Raw genomic sequence first — 18773 nt, 5'->3', positions numbered from 1 at the left:
GTTCCCTCTCCCCACCCTGCCCCCCCCCCCGCCCCCTTGGTGTGTGTGTGGGGTATTTTATATGTTCGGGGGAGGGGGGGGGGTCTGCGGTTGTTAACGATGGTGCTTTGTTGTTGCGCTTGTGCATCATTTGTGGTTGATTGTGGCGTGTGCACGATTGGTTCTTGTGGTTTTGTACGTTCGCAGTAGGTTCTGGTGGCGTACGGTTGCTGGTTGTGATTGTTGTGGACGTGCGCCGTTGTTGACCGTGGTGGTCCGTGCATGCGTGCGTGCGATTGGTTGTTGTGGTTGTGGCGTGTGTGTCATGGGTTGTTGTGGTTTTGTACCATCGCAGTCGGTTCTGGCGGCGTGCGGTTGCTGGTTGTGATTGTTGTGGACGTGCGCCGTGATTGACCGAGCCGGTGCGTGTGTGTGTGTGGCGTGCAGGCCGGCGCTGGTGGTGCTGCTCATGTCGATGGTGAATGAGCGTCAGCCGTTTGTACTGCGCTGCGCCGTGCTCTACTGCTTCCAGAGCTTCCTCTACCGCAACCCGGGGGGGCAGGGCCAGATCGTTGCCACGCTGCTCCCCTCCACCATCGACGGTGCCGCCCCACGCCCACCCAAACACGATGCGCACAGTCCATGCCCACCCCCACGCAATCCTCCTAACCGCTCACCCTCGCCGGTTTCACCAAAACCACCCTCATCTCACCAACCCTGCCCCCACACCGGCTGTTGAGGCATGCGCTGTTAGCGAGCACCTGTTAAGGCGGACATTGCGCAACGAAGGGGCGGTGTGGACAGCGTCACGGCCAGCCACCTTTGTCCCACAAGCGCTGATGTTTTATACACGATACGAGGTGATGAAGATTATGATGATGAAAAAGATTTTCGTGGTTTTGGTGGTGGGAGTGATCACGTTGGTAGTGGTGTGATTGAACAGTTGTCTTGGTGTGTCAATGATGATGATGGTGATGATAGCGAGAGTGATTCATAATATAGGTTTTTTGGTCAGATCTCGTTATTTATAAATGTGTCGTAACCCTCCACCACCCGACACTGCCAAACAGTAAAAAATGTGTCACGTCGTACTCAAAATTTTAAATGCTGTAGATTCTCTCTTCAGCACACCGGTGTGCTAAAGAAGTGAATGATTTTGTCTATTGAAAAACGTGACACATTTTTTACTGTTTGGCCGTGTCGGGTGGTGGAGGGTTACGACACATTTATAAATAACGCGATCTGACCCAAAAACCTATATTATGAATAATATTGGTCATGAAAGCGATAGTGATTATAATCACCTCTGTGATAATTATCACAGTGAAAGTATTTGTGTGATAGCGGTGGTCTTGGTGGTGGTAGTGATGTTGGTGTAGTATATGATGTGTGTGATTGCGGTTGTGGTGGTGGCGGTGCTTACGATGATGGCGGCTGCGATGATGATGACCAGGGTGCGTGGGTGCATGCTTGCGCGCGCGTGTTTGTGCGTGCGCGTGTTTGTGCGTGCGTTGCCGGCACAGCCAGCGCCATCTCGGCGGGACAGCTGCTGTGCGGGGGCCTGTTCTCGGGCGACGCTCTCTCCAACTGGTGCGCCGCGGTGGCGCTGGCGCACGCCCTCATCGGCAACGCCGCCCAGAAGGAGCAGCTGCTGCGGGTGCAGCTTGCCACGTCGCTGGGCAACCCGCCCGTGTCGCTGCTGCAGCAGTGCACCAGCATCCTGTCGCAGGTGCTCGCCGCACAACTTCGCCGCCCACGAGTAATCGAGGCGTGTGGGCACTCCCATTTCTTGGCCGGCGTGGAAGGAGAGGCCAAATACCCTCTGGAGGGGCTCCCCCATCGAGCTGCCTCTTGTCAGCATTTGTCAGCAAGCAAATGCAGGGCTGCACCTCTGTCTTTGCAATGGAGGCTTGTATACTAGGCGGGGCGGGGTGGGAGGGAGCATTGTCTTGACTCGAGGTATGGATAAATGTCATTGCCGAGTGAATTTCTGCGCAAATTACCATTGAGGAATTGGCGCTCATCTCCTGTTTACAGCAGCCCTGAGCCATTGGTGGTAATTGCACATTCCCAGGGCATTGCCGAGTTTATCCACAGCAAAACCACTGTTGACTTCCATACAAAGTGGTATTCATTTTATCACCCCCCCCCCTGCCCGGAGTGCGGGATGATGGGTCGAGTCAACCCTCACAACTAGGATTCAAACTCACGGCTTCCCCATTACGAGCCGCTAGCTCCACCGTTGCGCCACCTGGCCGGGTAGCAATGCAGCGCGGGCAGCTGCCCCTCAACGCGCACACCCCAGTCGCTTGGGGCACTGCAAGGTGCCCGTGCGGCGACAGAAGTGACTCGGCACGGGCAAGGCAATTAGAAACGCATCGCCGCCGCCATGCCGAAGATATCACCCACTGGTACCCGATTGGTGTTGCTAAGACGCTGGCGGTGCGCGTGAACGACTAAAGAACCGCGTGCATGTTTTGTCCTCTCTACGATGCGCTCCGGCGTCGGGGGGGGGGCATCTGAGACGACCTGCACGGCCCCAACGTCAGTGCTTACAGGCCCCCCTCCCGCCCCCCCTCACCACCGCTCTCCTACCTGTATCTCACCCCACTCTGCTCCCTTCCTCCTCCCCGTGTGCCCGTTACGAAGACAGGGCGACAAGCTGGTGAGACGGGTAAGTGTGGCGCGTGTCCGACCCCCACCTTCACCACAGGGGGCGCCAGGAGGCACCTAATTCCCTCCCCCTCGCTAACCCCTCCCCTCGACTAACCCCCTTTTCCTGTCTAACTCATGTCGTCTGCTCACCTGTGGCTCACCTGTGGCTCACCTGTGGCTCACCTGTGAGCCTGTGTCATTGCTGTGGGTTTTTACCAATAACGTCTTAATGTCCGATTACCGTTAAACTGGGGCTATGAATGCTTTTGTGGTTGCATTGTCCTTGCACGGGTTCGCCTTTTGGCGGTCTATTCTTTAGCACTGGTGAAACATTGCCGCAAAAGGAGGCTGTTTGGTGCAGGCCAATGAGTTTCAAGGACGGTGCATACTCTATAAAAGCATATTTGTTTGCGTTTTTCCTTACCCCAAGTGTGTGTGTGGTTTTGCAGACATGGTGCCATGTCATTGGTGTCTCTTTGGTGATGGCGGACACCTTAACATCCGTGTTCACGCCGGACAGGACAAAGCCCCTTTTTTATCGTTCAGTATCTTGACACCTGGCGAGATGGGCGCCGTAGTTGTAACGTCTTTAGGCGGCGGCGGTGGCTCAACGCCAGCGCCTTCGGGCCCCGATTGCTGTCTGCGTGTGGGCTGTGGTGGGTGCCTGCGGAGGGAGACCAGATTGGGGTGTGCCTAACAACGTTTTTTGTCCTAACAACTGTGTCCTAGGGCTTGTGTCGGAGTTTGTGTTGGCGTTTGCGGTTTCTCCTAATCTTGTCTCATGCCACTGCCCTCACTCCGCACCCCGCTCTGCACAGTCTGCCGTGATGGTTGATTGATTGAGTACCACCGCAGCCACGGTGCGGCTTGGAGCGGCTGTCACTTGCTCCCCAGTCTCCTCCGTTCAAACACAGATCGAGCCGTTACGTGCTGCACGCGACCGATGATTGGTAACCTTGTCCCGCGTGACGGAGACGGCGCAAATTTGAATCGGACACAGACAAAGGTTCCCCTGTATGGCCTCTAACAAGCTGTTGGGACAAGTGCCGTTATTGAGAATCGGTGTGGCGCACGGAGAGGGGGTGGGTGGCCAGCACCACTCCCGGTGGCCTTTTTCTCCAAAGTGCAGATCTATACACAGTCGTGTTTACACACTGCATCCAGGTACTCATTTAGGGCTGAGTTAACCTAGGGTGGTGCTTGTAACCTATTGTTATTTCTCTTGGATACACACCTATGCACACAGCACACACACACAAGATCTCTATCTCAATGTTCATGATCGCTCTGTACGTCCAGTGGGGATGTCTTTACCAATCGTCAGGCTCATGGAGCGTGTGTTTTAATCGTTGAATGGAGACGAGTGTTAAATGTGGGGCATGAGCACTGGAGTCTAGAAAACTCCCTTCATCGTTCGCGTACATCTCACGGTGCGCACGACTGGGTGACCCCCATCGTAAAGTGGTACAACTTGCCCTCCAGTGCGAGCGAGCGAGCGTAGGTCCGTGCACCTGTAAGCGCCACGAGAGAGCCCGTGTTGGCTGTGCGGGTTTGGGAGTGGGTGGCGGGGGATGGTGGTAGTGGGAATGGGGGAGCGGGGTAGTGGGGGCGTGGTAGGGGAGGCGGGGGTGGTGGGCTGCGTGTATGGAGCGAGTGCCGTTCTCTGCTGTGCTCGGGTCCACCGCCCTCGGCACGATGATCGCCGGGATGTTTGGGTAAAACTGCTCTGCCGGATACCTGGACAGATGTCCGGCCGCGTTCTCCTTGGGACGTTCACTCGCTCGCCCAGATGCTCCGTCTGCCGGATGTTCGTCCGGATTTTGGCCAGATTTTTTTCGTGGGACGCTCGGCCGGGTTTTAGCTCGGATATTCGCACAGAAATGTGTCCGTATTGTCATCTGGATAATTGGCCAAATTGTCGGCCAGATATATGGCCGACCGTTCGACCAGATATTTAACTGGATTGATGTCTGCATTTTTAGCAGGATGCTCACCCGGTTATTGGCTAGATAGTCGGCTGGATATTTGGCCTGATCCATCGTCTGGCTGCTTGGCGGGTTGCCCGGTTGGACGCTCGGTGGATCACGCTGGCGCCCTTGCTGGCTCCAGTGGCGAAGGTTGATGGTGTGCGCCCCGCGTTGGTGAAGGGGGCTGTTCTTCAGAGAGGCGGTGTCCTGTGTGCGTGCTCCGCTCGTGCAGGGCAACAAGGTGCAGACGCGCGTGGGCCTGCTCATCCTGCTCTGCACGTGGCTCACGGACTGCCCCATCGCAGTCACGCACTTCCTGCACAACCCCGCCAATGTGCCTTTCGTATCCTGCCATCAGGGAGGGGGGGGGTCCTCTCGTCAAAAATAAAAACTACAGCTGGGCATTGGAATGATCTTACTGTCACGGTACATGCATCGATTCTTGTTCGATTGAAAATCGATAGATTATTAAACGTTCACAATGCCTTATATATATGCACACCACTGTATATTAACACCACTAGTTTTTATATGTTCACATCGTATAGGTTCTGATCACTCGATTCCCGACATTTATACCAGTTATATATTCTATAGATTGACACCGCATACACTTGCACAAATGTAGATTCTATAACAATCAATTCTACACCAACCCGGCGTCTCTGCTCCACTCAGGCAAACGGACAGACAGACAAGCAGGTACACAGACAGATGGGCAGACACACAGACAGACGAGCAGACAGACGGGTACATAGACAGACAGATGGGCATAGAGACAGACAGACAGTTTAACACGTAGCAGGCTTTCGCGACCAATATTATTAATCAACGTTGTGGGGTTTAGATCGCGTTATTTATAAATGTGTCGTAACCCTCCACCACCCGACACGGCCAATCAGTAAAAAAGTGTCACGTTGACAAAAGACAAATAGTTCACTGCTTTAGCCCACCGGTGTGTTGAAGCGTGAAACCACAACATTTACATTTTTGAGTACGACGTTTCGCTGGTAATTACATCCAGCATCATCGGGCAATTCGCCAGAGCCAGAGCAGAGCCTCACCATTCTGGTGAATTGCCCTATGATGCTGGATGCAATTACCAGCGAAACGTCGTACTACTCAAAAATTGTAAATGTTGTGGTTTCACGCTTCAACACACCGGTGGGCTAAAGCAGTGAACTATTTGTCTTTTGTGAACATGACACTTTTTTACTGATTGGCCGTGTCGGGTGGTGGAGGGTTACGACACATTTATACATAACGCGATCTAAACCCAAAAACGTTGATTATGAAGACAGACAGACAGTTCTAGATTTGAAGCTTTCGTGACTGCAAGCTTCATATTCTTAGGTTTTTTTGGTAAAGTCACGTAGGTAAAACATTAAAATTAATAAAAGTAAAATAAAATAAAAATCACGACGTTTCGGAGGCAACACAAGCTTCCGTCTTCAGGTGGAACCGTCACAGCCCGACAGCTGTATCAAGTAAATGAGAGATTACAGGAGATACCACTCCGTATATATAATGGTTGAGGGGAGGGGGAAGGGGGAAGGCGCAGGAATGGCCCACTCTATTATTATGGTAAGGTGCGGTTTGAGACCATTATATATACGGAGTGGTATCTCCTGTAATCTCTCATTTACTTGATACAGCTGTCGGGCTGTGATGGTTCCACCTGAAGACGGAAGCTTGTGTTGCCTCCGAAACGTGATTTTTATTTTATTTTACTTTTATTAATTTTAATGTTTTACCTACGTGACTTTACCGAAAAAACCTAAGAATATAGACAGACAGTTGGACACTTCGCCGTCGTTGCGCCGCTGGTCTTCGCGCTGACCCTTGACGGCGCACGCTGCAGCTCACGGGACAGATCTCTGAGAACCTGGGCGAGGAGGAGCAGCTGGTGCAGGGTTTGTCGGCGCTGCTCATTGGCATCTGCATCTTCTACAACGACAACTCTCTCGACAGCCACACGAGGTGCCGCTGCCCGGGAAGGCCTCACCGAGTCTCAAGACTCATTAAGTGTTTCACAGTAGGGAGCGGGACGTTGCTGCTGCTGCTGTTGCGCGTAATCCCAATTGAGTAATTTTTTATAAGTAATTTTTCAGTAATTGGGATGTTTTTAGCAAATACTGGTTACATAGCATGTACACTATGAGACCTCCTTTACCAGTGGCAAAATATAGTAATAGGTTTTTACCCTTTCAACTGGTACAAAATGTGTCAAAGGTGTCAGTTTTTGTACCAGTTGAAAGGGTAAAAACCTATTACTATACATAGCATGTGTTTATATATTTTTTTGCTAACTATGGGAGGAAAACCGGAGAACCCGGAGGATATCCATGCCCACCCCCTTATCAGTGTGTTACACCTTTGTTGTGACCTGTGCCTCATCCCGACCTCACTCCGCGTGGGACCTCCTTTGCCCCCCCCGCCCCCCTGCCCTTAACCCGCTGGCTGCGGATGGCTCAGGCCGAAGCTGAAGCAGCTTGTGGAGAAGCGAATCGGCAAGGAGAATTTCCTGGAGAAGCTGTCGGCCGTCTCCAAGCACGACCTCTACTCCAAGGCGTCGCAGAAGCCCCAGCCGGCGTTCCCCGGGCCCGAGCAGGTGTTCTTCGACCACGAGTTCACGCAGATGGTCCGCGAGATTGAGGGTGGGTTGTCCGCCTGTCTGCCTGTCCACATCTCCATCTGTTCATCTGTCTGTCTGCGTGTCTACATGTGTGTTTGTCGGTCTGTGTCTCTCGGACAGATGAAAAGAGGCAGAGAAGATGACAGTCGGTCTCTGCGTTGATTCATCTGTTCTTAAATATGTCTGCCTGTCACTGTCTCTCTACCTGTCTGTATGCCTGCCTTCCAACCTGCCCTCTCTTCCTCTCTTACCTTCATGCTCACACTTGTAAGCCAGCATTGTCTCCTCCATCTCTCCAGTAGTCCATCTGTCAGCTCGACTGCCCATCCGTCTGTCACCTTCTCCGTCCGTCGGTTTGTTTGAGCGGGTGGCGGGGTTGTGACAAGACCGCCCTTCACTGCGCCCCCGCCCCCTCCCTCCCGCCGCGCGTGTGGCAAACCCAGGCTCCATCGTGAAGGCCGTGCAGAAGTCAGCGGAGGAGGACCGCAAGGAGGAGGAGGTGCACAAGGCCATGCAGCAGCACGACAGCGTCATGGCGCAGTACAAGGAGCTCATTCGCGAGCAGGTGAGAGGCTCTGCCCACCTCTGCGTGTGGACTGGGGTGGTTGCGCGAGGAGGCTCGGTGGTGGCAGAACGATGTGTGGCGCTGTCCCGTGTACTGGACACTCGGATTTGTGGGAGGGGTGGGAGGGTGTGGTAGCTCGTGATCTGTACTGGTATCGGTGTACGGGACGCTCGGATCGGGCGATGGTAGACTCGCACGTGTATCGGTATTGATTTGGCCACGGTGGTAAATAATATTACGTGACACGCACGGTGGTATCGGTGGGGTTTTACAGGACACTTTGTTCGGCGCGGTGGTGGGGCATCGTGACACGCACGTGGTGGTACGTGACGCGCGGGGTGGAGGCGGTGTTACGTGAGGCACGTGGTGGAGGTGTATGACGCGCGTGGTGGTGGTGGTGTATGATGCGCGTGGTACAGGACACTCAGATTGGGGAGTTGAAGAAACAGGTGGCGTCGCTGGGCATGCAGCTGGAGCAGGCACAGGCCACCGTGAGCCAGCAGGCAGCGCACGTGCAGCAGCTCAAGGACCAGTACAACCTGCTCAAGGTTCAGGCCGGTAAGGCCCACTCGCACGCACAGGGCACACCAAGACAAAGGGGACGGACGGACGGACGGACAGACAGACGGAGCTAATCTATGTATGTATATTGAACTTCTATCGCACTGTATGTAGCCAACCGTGCTAATCGGAGGTGCTTATGTTTCAACGCGTTGAACATTCGTTGGAAAGGGTTAAGAACAAACAACAACAGTCGCCATTCGCCGCTAAGTGGTGGTGGTGGCATATCACCACAGCACTTGTGCCAGGCTAAGTGCACTTTGAGGCCACATGAGATGTCAAAGGCTCGCTGGCAGGAGGAGGTAACCGGACAGACCCAGGTACCATGGGTTGGCTAACTGAGACCACCGACTGATAATTCATTACTGCCAGATGCCAATAGGCATACAAGATAGCACAGAGATCCCCTTTAAAGTCTTAACAGACTTTTGGGGCAAGTGGTGTTCGCGAGCACCTATGAAGGCCGGCACTGCGCGCGAGGGGGTGGGTGGCCAGCACCACGCCCGACCGCCTTTGTCTCCCGAATGGAGATGTTTACACACCGCCAGGTGCTCATTTTAAGCCGAGTCAACCGGTTCAGATAATCGTCACTGGCGTTGGTGGCCATGAGCAGGAATCGAGTCAGCAGAGCGCGGCGCGCTGACCGCTTCGCGAACGCGTACGTACACGGCACGCACGCACAAAGGCACACACGCACAAAAGCACACACGCACAAAGGCACACAGGCACAAAAGCACGCACGCACAAAGGCACACACGCGCAAGGCCTCTGCCGACGAGTGTTGACGTTGCTGTTGGCTGCGCCGGGCAGGCAAGGACGGGCCGCAGGCCGCTCACGTGGAGGTGAACGGGCTGGGCGCCGCCGGGGCCGACGGGGACGAGGCCGCCGAGCAGCTGCAGAGGCTGCGCGCCGAGCTGGAGGAGCAGAGGACGCGTGCCGCTCACGCCCTCGGCCTGCTCGCCGAGAGGGAGGCACAGCTCAGCGCGCTGGTGACTCGCCTGCGCACACACACAAAGACAAAGATCCCCCTTGTAGCCTGAACAAACTGTAGGAGCAAGTGCTGTTTGCGAGCGCCTATTAAGGCCGGCATGGCACACGATGGGGTGGGTGGCCAGCCACACGCCCAGCCGCCATTGATTCCCCAATGTTGATGTTTACACGCAGCACCAGGTTAGTATGGAAGGCTCTCGATTTAAAGCTTTCGTGACTGCAGGGATTCATCTTCTTGGTTCTTTCGGTAAAGTCACGTAGAAGGGAAATAATAAAATAATAAAAATAAAACATTATAAAAAACAATTCTCACGCGTTTCGGCCACAACGCAAGCAGCCGTCCTCAGGTGAAGAACAGGTCTGTCGGAAAGACAGACCTGTCGGAAAGACCACGGCGCTTGTGCCTGGCTATGTGCACTTTCAGGCCACGTGTTAGTGTCGAACGCCCGCTGGCAGGAGCTCACGGGACAGACCCGGGTGCCATGAGTTGACTTACTGAGATGACAGGCAGATGCGCCACCTGTGCGCACGCACACACACACACATATAAACTCACGCACGCACGTGAGTAAACCACAACGCCAACACCTCGACCCGCATGTGGACACTCACGCCTTTGCCTGTCACCCCCCACCCCCTCCCCCCTCCACACACCGTTCGTGTCGTGTTCGGCAGAAGTCGGGGGTCGCTGTGTCGGGAGCCAGCGACCACGCGGACGCCCCCAGCGACCAGGTACCACGGCAGGGCCTGCCAGGCGCCATTGCTGGTCATCCCCCCCTCCTCCCTCTCCCACCTCTCCCCTCCTTCCCCCTCTCCCACTTCTCCCCCTTGGGCCGACGCCAGGCGACGTACCGAGCGCTAACGGCAAGCTGCCGACCAAAGCGATCCGCAGCAGCGGTCGTCGGTCGTGGTGACGATGCTGCAGTCTGCGGGACGTTGTGACGTCACGTGTGTGTGGTGGTGTTACTGCTGTGTGGTGGTGTGTGTGTGGTATCACCGGTGTGTCGTGGTGTGGTGTGGTGGTATCACCGCTGTGAGGTTTTGTCTATGTGGTGGTATCACCGCTGTGAGGTCTTGTGTGTGTTTGTATCACCGCTCATCCCACTCTACTCTCCTGGTGTCACTGCTGTGTGGTGGTGTCACTTGGTGTGTTGTATGTGGTGGTATCACCGCTGTGAGGTCTTGTGTGTGTGTGGTGTCACCGCTGTGTCGTGGTGTGTGTGGTGGTGTCACTTGGTGTGGTGGTGTGTGTGGTGGTGTCACCGCTGTGTGGTGGTGTGTGTGGTGGTATCACCAGTGTGTCGTGGTGGTGTGTGTGGTGGTGTCACCGCTGTGTGTCGTGGTGTGTGTGGTGGTATCACCAGTGTGTCGTGGTGGTGTGTGTGGTGGTGTCACCGCTGTGTCGTGGTGTGTGTGGTGGTGTCACCGGTGTGTGGTGGTGTCACTTGGTGTGGTGGGACCACAGGAGGTGGAGGCCCTAAGGAGCCGGGTGTCGGCCCAGGAGAAGGAGCTGGAGCAGCTGAAGGGCGAGCGGAGTGACCTGCAGGAGCGACTTCAAGCCGCAGTATGTCCACAACGTCACCGTATCCACTGCCTCCGAATCCGCCTCCGAATCCACCTCCGCATCCACCATCGTCACCCTCACCACCTCGACCCTCACCACATTCACCACCCACCTTCATGACCAGTGTTTCAAAATCGCAGTTGCCAACTTCAGGATCCGCTATTGATTTGCCCCTGCGGAGCGTCCTCTCATCCCACCGTACTCCCCTACACACACTCTCCTACCTCTCATCCCACTCCACTCCCCTCCACACTTTCCTACCTCTCATATCGCTCTACTCCCCTCCCACACACTCCCCTACCTCTCATCCCACTCCCCTCCACGCACTCTCCTACCTCTCATCTCACTCCCCTCCACACACTCCCCTACCTCTCATCTCACTCTACTCCCCACCACTCACGCTCCTATCTCTGATCCCACTCCACTCCCTTCCACGCACTCTCCTACCTCTCATATCACTCTACTCCCCTCCACACACTCCCCTACCTCTCATCTCACTCTACTCCCCTCCACACACTCTCCTACCTCTCATCTCACTCTACTCCCCTCCACGCACTCTCCTACCTCTCATCCCACTCCACTCCCCTCCACACACTCTCCTACCTCTCATCTCACTCTACTCCCCACCACTCACTCTCCTACCTCTCATCCCACTCCACTCCACGCACTCTCCTACCTCTCATCCCACTCCACTCCCCTCCACACACTCTCCTACCTCTCATCTCACTCTACTCCCCACCACTCACTCTCCTACCTCTCATCCCACTCCACTCCACGCACTCTCCTACCTCTCATCCCACTCCACTCCCCTCCACACACTCTCCTACCTCTCATCTCACTCTACTCCCCACCACTCACTCTCCTACCTCTCATCCCACTCCACTCCCCCTCCACGCACTCTCCTACCTCTCATCCCACTCCACTCCCCTCCACACATTCCCCTACCTCTCATCCTACTCCCCTCCACACACTCCCCTACCCCTCATCCCACTACTCCCCTCCACGCTCTCTCCTACCTCTCATCTCACTCTACTCCCCTCCACACACTCTCCTACCTCTCATCTCACTCTACTCCGCTCCACACACTCTCCTACCACTCATCCCACTACTCCCCTCCACACACTCTCCTACCTCTCTTCCCACTACTCCCCTCCACACACTCCCCTATCTCTCATTTCACTCTACTCATTGGTAGGTCGCTCATTCTCCTATGCTGGCTCGTCTGAAGCTCCCTTTGCCCCAGCCATCCGTGCTGTGGTAGACTCCCTGCCCCGGTGCAAGTCCAGGCTCAGGACCTTCCTCCTGTCCTCTGCCTCACTGCCTGGCTTGCTCGCGCTGGACAATGCACACGTTCGGTGTTACTGTGCAGTCTCGAGATGTGACTCACACGTTCACATGGAGACCCACAGACTCGCACAGAGACCCACAGACTCGCACAGAGACCCACAGACTCGCACAGAGACCCACAGACTCGCACAGAGACCCACAGACTCGCACAGAGACCCACAGACTCGCACAGAGACCCACAGACTCGCACAGAGACCCACAGACTCGCACAGAGACCCACAGACTCGCACAGAGACCCACAGACTCGCACAGAGACCCACAGACTCGCACAGAGACCCACAGACTCGCACAGAGACCCACAGACTCGCACAGAGACCCACAGACTCGCACAGAGACCCACAGACTCGCACAGAGACCCACAGACTCGCACAGAGACCCACAGACTCGCACAGAGACCCACAGACTCGCACAGAGACCCACAGACTCGCCACAGAGACCCACAGACTCGCCACAGAGACCCACAGACTCGCCACAGAGACCCACAGACTCGCCACAGAGACCCACAGACTCGCCACAGAGACCCACAGACTCGCCACAGAGACCCACAGACTCGCACAGAGAGCCCACAGACTCGCCACAGAGACCCACAGACTCGCACAGAGACCACCACAGAGACCCCAGACTCGCACAGAGACCCACAGACTCGCACAGAGACCCGCAGACTCGCACAGAGACCCAGACTCGCACAGAGACCCACAGACTCGCACAGAGACCCACAGACTCGCACAGAGACCCACAGACTCGCACAGAGACCCACAGACTCGCACAGAGACCCAAGACCCACAGAGACCCCAGCTCGCACAGAGACCACAGACTCGCACAGAGACCCACAGACTCGCACAGAGACCCACAGACTCGCACAGAGACCCACAGACTCGCACAGAGACCCACAAATTCACATAGAGAGACCCTCATATTTACATAGAGACCCACAGATTTACATAGAGAGACCCACAGACTCGTACAGAGACCTACAGACTCGCACAGAGACCCACAGACTCGCACAGAGAACTACAGATTCACACAGAGATGCACAGATTCACATAGAGGCTCACAGACTCGCACAGATTCACACAGAGACGCACAGATTTACATAGAGACCCACAGACTCACATAGAGATCCATAGACTCACGTAGAGTCCCCGAGCCTCATCTAGAGGCCATGGTTGAGCGTGTCGATAGATGAGACACGTCCTCGCTCTTCATGGCGCCTGTAGAGGCTACGGAACTGACCACCTGCGCCACTCCTCATGCCTCTGGTGTTCTCCGCCCCCCCCACCCCCCCGTACTCCCCCCCCCACCCCCCTGTGCCCCCCTACCCCCCCGTACCCCCCCCCCACACCCCGCAGGATGCGCGGGCGTTTGCCCCCGGACTGGCGCTGGCCCCTGGCGACGGCGACGCGGCGAGTGGTGGCGCCGCGGCGAAGCTGGAGGAGCTGGAGTCGCGCGCCTCCGCTCTCGAGCAGGAGCACGAGCAGCTCCAGGTGGGGGGCACCGCCTGGCGCCGCCTGGCGCAGCCGGCGCCGGCAGCGGCAGGGTGCCCGTCGCGCACAGCTTTCTCGTGGACGACCATGATGATGATGAGGATGATGATGATGATGAGGATGATGATGAAGATGATGATGAGGTTGATGATGAGGGTGATGATGATGAGGATGATGATGAGGATGATGATGAGGATGATGATGAGGATGATGAGGATGATGATGATGAGGATGATGATGATGAGGATGATGATGAGGTTGATGATGAGGATGATGATGAGGTTGATGATGAGGATGATGATGAGGATGATGATGAGGTTGATGATGATGATGAGGTTGATGATGAGGATGATGATGAGGATGATGATGAGGTTGATGATGAGGGTGATGATGATGAGGATGATGATGAGGATGATGATGAAGATGATGAGGATGATGATGATGAGGATGATGATGAGGATGATGATGAGGTGATGATGAGGATGATGATGATGAGGATGATGATGATGAGGATGATGATGATGATGATGATGAGGATGATGATGATGAGGATGATGATGATGAGGATGATGATGAGGATGTGATGAGGATGATGATGAGGATGATGATGATGAGGATGTTGATGAGGATGATGATGAGGATGATGATGATGATGAGGATGATGATGAGGATGTTGATGATGATGAGGATGATGAGGATGATGATGATGATGAGGATGATGATGATGAGGATGATGATGATGTTGATGATGATGAGGATGATGATGAGGTTGAGGATGAGGATGATGATGATGACCATATTTTGCGTCTGAACTCGGACATTGGGTCTAGATTTGAAGTTTTCGTGACTGCAAGGATTCATACTCTTTGTTTTTTTTCGGTAAAGTCACGAAGGTAAAAAATTAAAATAAATAAAATCGCGACGCTTCAGAGAAACACTTAAGCGGTTGTGCTTTCGCTAAGTTGTCCCCTCCTGAAGAAGGACACTTGTGTTGTGCCCGAAACGTCGTGATTTAACTTATTTAAATTTTTTACCTACGTGACTTTAACGAAAAGAGTATCGGACATTGGGTATTTTGACACAGACGTCGGATGGACAGCTACAGAAAAATTAAGAGGTGTGGTGTCCGGAAAAATGTAAGGAACTGGAACGAGAGAGGGGGGGGGGAAAGACCTCGCTGAGAACGGCTTGACGACGACAAAAAGAGAATCGGTGCCAGAGAGATGTGGCGCTACTTGAGCATATTGGCACAAGGCAGATGACGAAATGTGACGTGGACACCTCCGGGCTGTCTGTCCACGGGTCATGATGATGATGGGAGGACAGTAGATCTGGCAGAGAGGTGGGGAGCGGCGCCCTTTCCTATGGATTTCTGGCAGTTCACAAGTGGTGGCTCAAGCGTCCCTGACGCATGAGACCGTGTGTCCAAATACAGTCCAGGGTTGTGCTTGTGTTCAACCATTACTGCTGAAATGTATGCACTCCCAGAAGGCCGTGCCACTGATGGGATGATTAAAGAAAAGATCTTCAGATGTTTCACGTGCAGGGATATGCATGTGAAAGAGGAGCATTGTCCGCTTATCTATTGCTAATCACGAATGGTGGTGGTGACGGGCGTGAAGGTGGTTGCCACGGTGATGATGGTCGTCGTTTGGTGATAAAAGTGCTCATGGAGTTGATGATGGTCGTGGTGTTCGTGGTGGTCATGGCGGTCGATTTGGTGATGGTGGTGGTGATGACAATGTTGATTTCGATTTAAAGCTTCCGTGACTGCAGGGATTCATCTTCTTGGTTCTTTCGGTAAAGTCACGTAGAAGGGAAATAATAAAATAATACAAATAAAACATTATAAAATAATTCTCACGACATTTCGGCCACAACGCAAGCAGCCGTCCTCAGGTGAAGAACAGGTCTGTCGGAAAGGTCTGCTAAAGTCCTCTTGATATGCAAATTATTTTGTCAAGGCGCTCTTCCCCCTCCAACCCAGCTTAAATATACGCTCCAAGCCTGGTGGTGTTTCATTCAGACGCTGTCTTTCCGGCAGACCTGTACTTCACCTGAGGACGGCTGCTTGCGTTGTGGCCGAAACGTCGTGAGAATTATTATGTTTTATTTGTATTATTTTATTATTTCCCTTCTACGTGACTTTACCGAAAGAACCAAGAAGATGTTGTTGATCGCTACGAACGTGCTGCTGGTGGTGGTGACGGTCGTGGTGACGTTGGCTGCGTCTCTGCCCAGGACACGGTGCGGCTGCTCACGGAGGAGAAGCTGGCGCTGGCGGAGAGCGCGGGCGAGACCGCGCGCCTGCGCCAGGAGGTGGTGCGCCTCAACAAGGAGGCGGGCGACACGAGGAAGGAGCAGGACGACCTGCTGGTGCTGCTCGCCGACCAGGACCAGAAGATCATCGCGCTCAAGGGCCGCCTGCGCGAGCTGGGACACGCGGTGAGACGCGTAGCGCACGCGCCGCAAATACCGCAAACGCAACGGCGCGTGACGCAGCTGTGTTTTGGCACCGATTCGCGTCTGGCTTCATTTTTGCTTTGTACTTTATGTTGTTTGTTTCGCTCTGGTAGTTTGAGTGGCCCATGTCATGCTCTCTCTTGAGTCGGCACCTGGTCACGCGACATCAACTTTGAAACTGTGACACGTGGCTCTGTGGGAAGTGTGGGGGTTCCACGTGCCACGACACGGGCTCTGCGGCACAAACTGTGTTGATGCCGGGTCGGTGCTTGTGGCACGTGCGTTGTGGCGCACCGACGTGACTAACGGTGGCACATTCTTAGGTTTTTTTCGATGAAGTCACGTAGGTAAAAAATGTAAATTAATAAAAGTAAAATAAAAATAAATAAAAATCACGACGTTTCGGAGGCAACACAAGCTTCCGTCTTCAGGTGGAATAGTCACAGCACGATAGCTGTATTGATAGCTGTATTGATAGCTGTATTGATACAGCTATCGTGCTGTGACTGTTCCACCTGAAGATGGAAGCTTGTGTTGCCTCCGAAACGTCATGATTTTAATTTTATTTTTATTTTACTTTATTAATTTGAATTTTTTACCTACGTGACTTTACCGAAAAAACCTAAGAATATGAATCCTTGCACTCACGAAAGCTTCAAATCTAGAATTAACGGTGGCACATTCGGCCGAGTTCACCGACACGCGCCAAGCGTGGTGTCGTGGGACACTTCGGTACACCGAGTTGTCGTGGCGACCGTGGCTCGTTGTGCCGAGTCGCCGTGAACCGCGTGCGCTTGCCGTGGCAGGTGGAGAACGACGAGGACGACGACGACGATGAAGATGACGACATCTCGGAGGGCGGAGACGACGAGGGTGCGGGGGCCGACTCCCCGGATGAGTAGAGAGGTCGAGCTGCACGGTGCCGCGTCGCCGGCGACCCCGCCCCACACACACGGAGAGAGAGGAGCGACGGTGCAACCGTGACCAGGAGGACGTCGCACATCCCCCAGCCACCTTCCTCTCGCTTCCCAGCCCCCTGCCTTCGACGTCCCACTCCCCGCCTTAATCTTCCGCTCGCTCCCTTACCTTCATCTCCAACTCTAATCTCCCACCCTCCCCCACCCCCCCACCTTTGTCTTCAATCTCCCTGCTCCGCTTCGAAGCGAGAGGGCGACGACGCGCGGGCGCCGGTAACGTCCACCCTCGTGAAGAAAACCGCGGCGTGGAGCGGACAGGGGTGAGGGTTGGGAGAGGGGGGGGGGGGCGGAGATGTGCGGAGGGGGGCCGGCCCCCTAGTGGGGGTCACCCCAGGGTTGTCCCTTTAGTCGCCGCACCCATCCCTCCCAATCGCCGTTGCCCTCCCCGCCACCGTTGCCCGGCGCCGAGATGCCTCCCGCAGGGTGGTTAGTTCGCAAAACCAATAGAGCAATAGGAGTGTTCCGTGGGCGAGATTGTCCATATGGTGTTCACGAGTGACCGATGATGATGGACGACGGCGGCGGGGGCTGGCGGTAGCGGCGACAATGTGCTGCCATGTATACAAAGTATACTCTACTAGAGAGACGACGCTGTGCGTACCGAAGAGGGGCGTGCTGGCACTTGCTGCTGCGTGGGTGCGCTGCCACTGCCCCAGCGCACCGTCGCCAGGCCGCGAGCTGTGCGCGCTGTGGTTGCGAGCGACGGGGGAAACTCCGCTTGTCCGGTGGAGGTCTCTCGACAGCGGTGAAAGCCAAAAGTCGAGAGCGGCGGTGTGTGGTGGGGGGGGTTGACCCCCCCCCCGTCCCCTCCCCCGGAGTTCATGGGCACGGGAACAAGGGATTGGTGAGTGTCAAGCATTATGCGAGTTGTTTTAGCAGGGTGTGGTTAGGCTTAGGATGAAGGATAGGGTTGTGGTTTTGATGTAGCGTTGGGACAGTGCCCGAGCTTCGCATTGGATCGGGTTGGAACTTGCATTTAGAATTGTTGAAATTATGGATAGAATTCTGGGTAAGTTTCGGCGCTAGCGTTTGGGTTAGGGATTATGCGTAGGGGTGGGGTTAACGTTAGGGTTTGGAGTTGGGGTCCCGGTCGAGGGACAGGGATGGAGTTGGGCTCAAGGGCTGTGACGGGCAGCTGCAGTGCCTCTACCAGGGTAGCAATGCTCCTCCACGCCCTGTTGCCCTGCAGCGCTCCCAACGGCACGGGGTGGGGGAGAGGCTCCTCCCGGGGCGGGTGCCGTGGTAGTATTTAAGACGTGCGTCCACGTTGGTGCATATAGAGAATGTGTGTTGGATCGCAAGCAGAAGAAGAAGATATATTTTAGGTTTCATCGATTTACTCGGTCTGGAGGCTGCCCCTCCCTCCCTCCCCCAGCCACGTGGGGCTGTTGTTTTCGTATGTGATTCATAAAGCCGTTCCTACGACAAACGATTCTGCTGCTGTTGATTCTGGTGCCGCCTCTGCTGATGCTGCTGCTGATGCTTCTGACGGTGGCTAGGAGATGGTAACTACCTCGCCTGGTATGTAGGAGGTCGTGGGTTCGATCCCGACCCTGACGCCTGCTGCTGTATATTTGGAGTTTGCG

The 18773-nt window shown here is 54.9% G+C and overlaps 1 protein-coding gene across 2 annotated transcripts in view; it reads left to right on the top strand.

Annotated features, from left to right (window-relative positions):
* The window catches only part of LOC133339254 (general vesicular transport factor p115-like), a 30039-nt gene extending 12692 nt beyond the window's left edge, over positions 1-17347 (top strand). Inside the window, exons 12-25 of one of the 2 annotated variants that reach the window (XM_061547399.1) lie at positions 427-581; positions 1503-1708; positions 2633-2653; positions 4834-4944; positions 6463-6581; positions 7077-7258; positions 7680-7801; positions 8221-8359; positions 9173-9351; positions 10028-10084; positions 10818-10916; positions 13613-13747; positions 15989-16192; positions 17017-17347. In XM_061547399.1, coding sequence (XP_061403383.1) covers positions 427-581; positions 1503-1708; positions 2633-2653; positions 4834-4944; positions 6463-6581; positions 7077-7258; positions 7680-7801; positions 8221-8359; positions 9173-9351; positions 10028-10084; positions 10818-10916; positions 13613-13747; positions 15989-16192; positions 17017-17112 — 1825 coding nt within the window. In that variant the 3' untranslated portion in view covers positions 17113-17347. The remainder of the gene's footprint in view (positions 1-426; positions 582-1502; positions 1709-2632; positions 2654-4833; positions 4945-6462; positions 6582-7076; positions 7259-7679; positions 7802-8220; positions 8360-9172; positions 9352-10027; positions 10085-10817; positions 10917-13612; positions 13748-15988; positions 16193-17016) is intronic. The other variant, XM_061547400.1, reaches the window with a different exon arrangement.
* Positions 17348-18773: the final 1426 nt, after the last annotated feature.

The sequence above is a fragment of the Lethenteron reissneri genome, unplaced genomic scaffold (genome assembly GCF_015708825.2).
Source record: "Lethenteron reissneri isolate LAM-NWPU_2019-01 unplaced genomic scaffold, ASM1570882v1 scaffold_1704, whole genome shotgun sequence".
In the NCBI taxonomy this organism is placed as follows: Eukaryota; Metazoa; Chordata; class Hyperoartia; order Petromyzontiformes; family Petromyzontidae; genus Lethenteron; species Lethenteron reissneri.
The sequence above is the reverse complement of the archived record's forward strand: the minus strand, read 5'-3'. Positions and strand labels throughout refer to the sequence as shown.